The 3,094-nt window shown below is 42.8% G+C and overlaps 1 protein-coding gene across 1 annotated transcript; it reads left to right on the forward strand.

Annotated features, from left to right (window-relative positions):
- The first annotated feature begins 348 nt into the window (after positions 1 to 348).
- Positions 349 to 2,873, forward strand: PDE331 (Octicosapeptide/Phox/Bem1p family protein). Its single transcript, XM_079030666.1, has 2 exons — positions 349 to 1,584; positions 1,729 to 2,873. The coding sequence occupies exons 1-2, from the start codon at positions 422 to 424 to the stop codon at positions 2,582 to 2,584; spliced, it is 2,019 nt and encodes a 672-aa protein (XP_078886792.1). The 5' UTR covers positions 349 to 421; the 3' UTR covers positions 2,585 to 2,873.
- The last annotated feature ends 221 nt before the right edge of the window (positions 2,874 to 3,094 follow it).

Below are 3,094 nucleotides of genomic sequence, written 5' to 3' on the forward strand. Positions count from 1 at the left end.
TAACACATTGTTTTAGCTAAGTAGGAAAAAAAAAGAAAGCTAAATAACAAATGATAAATACCAAAGTATTCTAAACCGAGCAAAGACCTTTCCTAGTTTCACCTAACAATTGCATTTTAATGAAAGTTAAAAGCTTGAACAAAACCTACAACAAAAATATCCGTAAAACGATCTATATAAATTTGAAAGTTTGGAGATTTAGAATCCTTAACCAATACAATCACCATTTTTACGGTTATCTCTAGCTAATTTCTCGGATAATAATATAATTACTTAAATAAATATCGATTGATTTTTATAAGGAAAGATCGCTAGATAATTGACAGCGCAAAAAAGTAAACTTTGACCTTCTTTTGAGAAGAATAAGAGCACACAGCTCCTAGACAGCCCATTCTCCCCCAAATTGAGAATTTGTAAAGCAATGGAGCAAACACCTACGCCACCGCTACCGTCTCTCTCCGCCACAACCACCGCCCCTTCCGCCACCTATCCCGAGTCTCTAGATTCTTCCCCTCGTTCCCGCAACACCGATTCCTGGGGCGAAGACAACTCAGTACACCCGTCTAACAATGGCAGTATGACAGTTGCGCCGCAAGCGGGTTTGACTAAGCTCCGGCTCATGTGCAGCTACGGCGGCCACATAGTCCCTCGTCCCCATGACAAGTCTCTCTGCTACATCGGCGGGGATACTCGAATCGTCGTCGTTGACCGCCATACGACTCTATCAGACCTCACTCAACGCCTCTCCAAAACCCTCCTCCGATCTTCATCTTCGTCGTCGTTAGTATCTACAACGGCCTCGTTTACACTTAAGTATCAACTCCCGTCGGAAGATCTCGATTCATTGATCTCCGTTACCACCGACGAAGACCTCGAGAACATGATCGACGAATACGAAAGGCTGAATCAATCGTCAGATGTCAGCAAATCGTCACGGCTCCGTTTATTCTTGTTTCCGACGAAACCAGAATCTGCTTCCTCGATCGGATCGCTTCTAGAAAACAGTACTAAATCGGAAGATTGGTTTCTTAACGCCCTAAACGGTACGACGTCGGGATTTTCCGATACTTCATCGGTGAATTGTTTACTAGGTTTGGAAGACGATGTTCCGGTTCCGGAGAAAAAGGATGCTGATCAGAAGGGTATAATCGGCAAAAATCCCAAAGGTAATACTTCTGCACAGGATGTTCATTCGGTGCCCGACTTGGAGAGGACGTCATCGTTTGGGTCTGCTTCGTCATCTCCGTCGTTGGCTAGCTTACCTCCGATTAGAGTACATGTGGATGATAGTTTAAAGGTTGGAGGAATTGAGGAGCAGTTTTCTCAGATGAGTGTACAGCAACAACTCCACAAGCATACAGACGATGGGGTTTACGTGGCTGCGCCTACTTCGACGGTTGTGACGGGTGTGCCGTTGAGTTCTACGGCGGCGATGCCGGTAGATTACCCAAACCGAGTTTTATCCGAGGATGAGAGATCCGATCAGGGTTCTCAAATTGCTTATCAAAAGCAACAGCAACAGCAATACCAGCAGCAAAAACAGTCTATGGGCTTCGATTTGGCCTCTTCGGATTCTGTTTCAAGGTATTTTTCAATCCCCTTCCCTATTTGTTCTTATTTGTTTCCAATGCATAGCCAGTGCATGCCAACTGTTTGTGGAAATTCCCAAGTGAAATTGATCTCGGATTTTGCTACGAATTTTAAGTTTTTCATATGTATGAACTGCAGTGATGGAAGACAAAAACCTCCTATGATGTATCAGGATCCATTGGTACAAATCCAAACTTCTAACAACAATCGATCTGATCCAAATAACCTCTCAGATCAAAACACTAGAATTCAAATGCAACAACAACAAATTCCAGAGTCTGCTTATATAATGTCAATGTCAAACAACCAAGTTGATCCACAGCATCCACAACTCCACCACCAACAACAGCAACAACAACCACAATTCATCCACACAGCCGTTCCACCACCACAATACATCCACCACCACCCATCCGGTGCAGTTCCCATGGCATCTTACTACCAAATGTACCCATCTCAAAACCAACACCACCCTCAGCACCCAGCCCTAGATCAACAAAACTTTGTGTATTACATGCCTGCCACAAGGCAACCTCCCCATGGATACAACCTCCAATTACAGCAACAACCCACTAGCTACGCCGAAGCACTGCCTGCAACTGCCGCCCCACAAGCACCATCTCCGGCTTATGCCACCGCTAGAGCTCCTCAAACTGCCGCCAAGAGCGAATTACCCGCCGGAGTTTATGGAACCACAAATTCTGGGAATTCCCAATTTGTCCAAGTTCCTTCAAGCCAACACCAGCCTCAGTATGTCGGCTATTCACAGCTCCACCACCCGCCGCCACAATCTGTAGCTTCCTCTGCCTCTGGTGGTGGTGGTAATTATGGATATGAATATGGTGACCCTGCACAGGGACAGCATATATACTATGCAGCTCAGCCTATGCCGCCTCAATCAACTGCCCAATATCAGACCATGACTGGTGGAGAATCTGGTTCTTATCTTCCTACAGAGAACAGTACAAAGCAACAACAGGGGAGAACTCAATAACCATGTCACATGTGACATGAAGGTGAGTTTCTTGGAAAGTTTTGCAGTAAAAGTGGTATTATTATTATTATTATTTTTCTTGGTGTTTATTGATAATATGTCGTTTATCTTGTTCTTTGTGTTGGTTGGTGGTATGTGTTTGTTATAGGTACGTACAATAAGAATTAAGAACAATTGGAATAGATTTTTTTTTATTTTCTTTTACTTGTGTATTCTTCTTTTGATGACATCTATATCTCGTATATTATGTTATCACTATTTAGTGGATTCTTGAAATTTATACTGTAAATGCTTGTAACTTTGTGAGGTCTTATTCTATATGTGTAGAGTAAGTGGAATATCACATCACTTTAGGTTTTAGTTGATGATTGGACACCACGCTTTGATACCATTTATCTCCTAACACTAATTTCCAAGTCAACTAAAATCTTTATGAAGTTAGGTAAGAGATATGTTGAACTGTGTGCATTGGATCAGATCGGGCATGATGATATAACATGTTGTAATTGA

The sequence above is a fragment of the Lactuca serriola genome, chromosome 3 (assembly GCF_051521515.1).
Source record: "Lactuca serriola cultivar US96UC23 chromosome 3, Lser_US96UC23_V15, whole genome shotgun sequence".
Taxonomy (NCBI): domain Eukaryota; kingdom Viridiplantae; phylum Streptophyta; class Magnoliopsida; order Asterales; family Asteraceae; genus Lactuca; species Lactuca serriola.

Excerpts from the sequence above, each read along its gene's own strand:
- PDE331 (XM_079030666.1), top strand. The coding sequence starts at position 422 with ATGGAGCAAACACCTACGCCACCGCTACCGTCTCTCTCCGCCACAACC. Across the intron at positions 1,585-1,728 it reads TCTTCGGATTCTGTTTCAAG|TGATGGAAGACAAAAACCTC; the intron begins GTATTTTTCAAT and ends TATGAACTGCAG.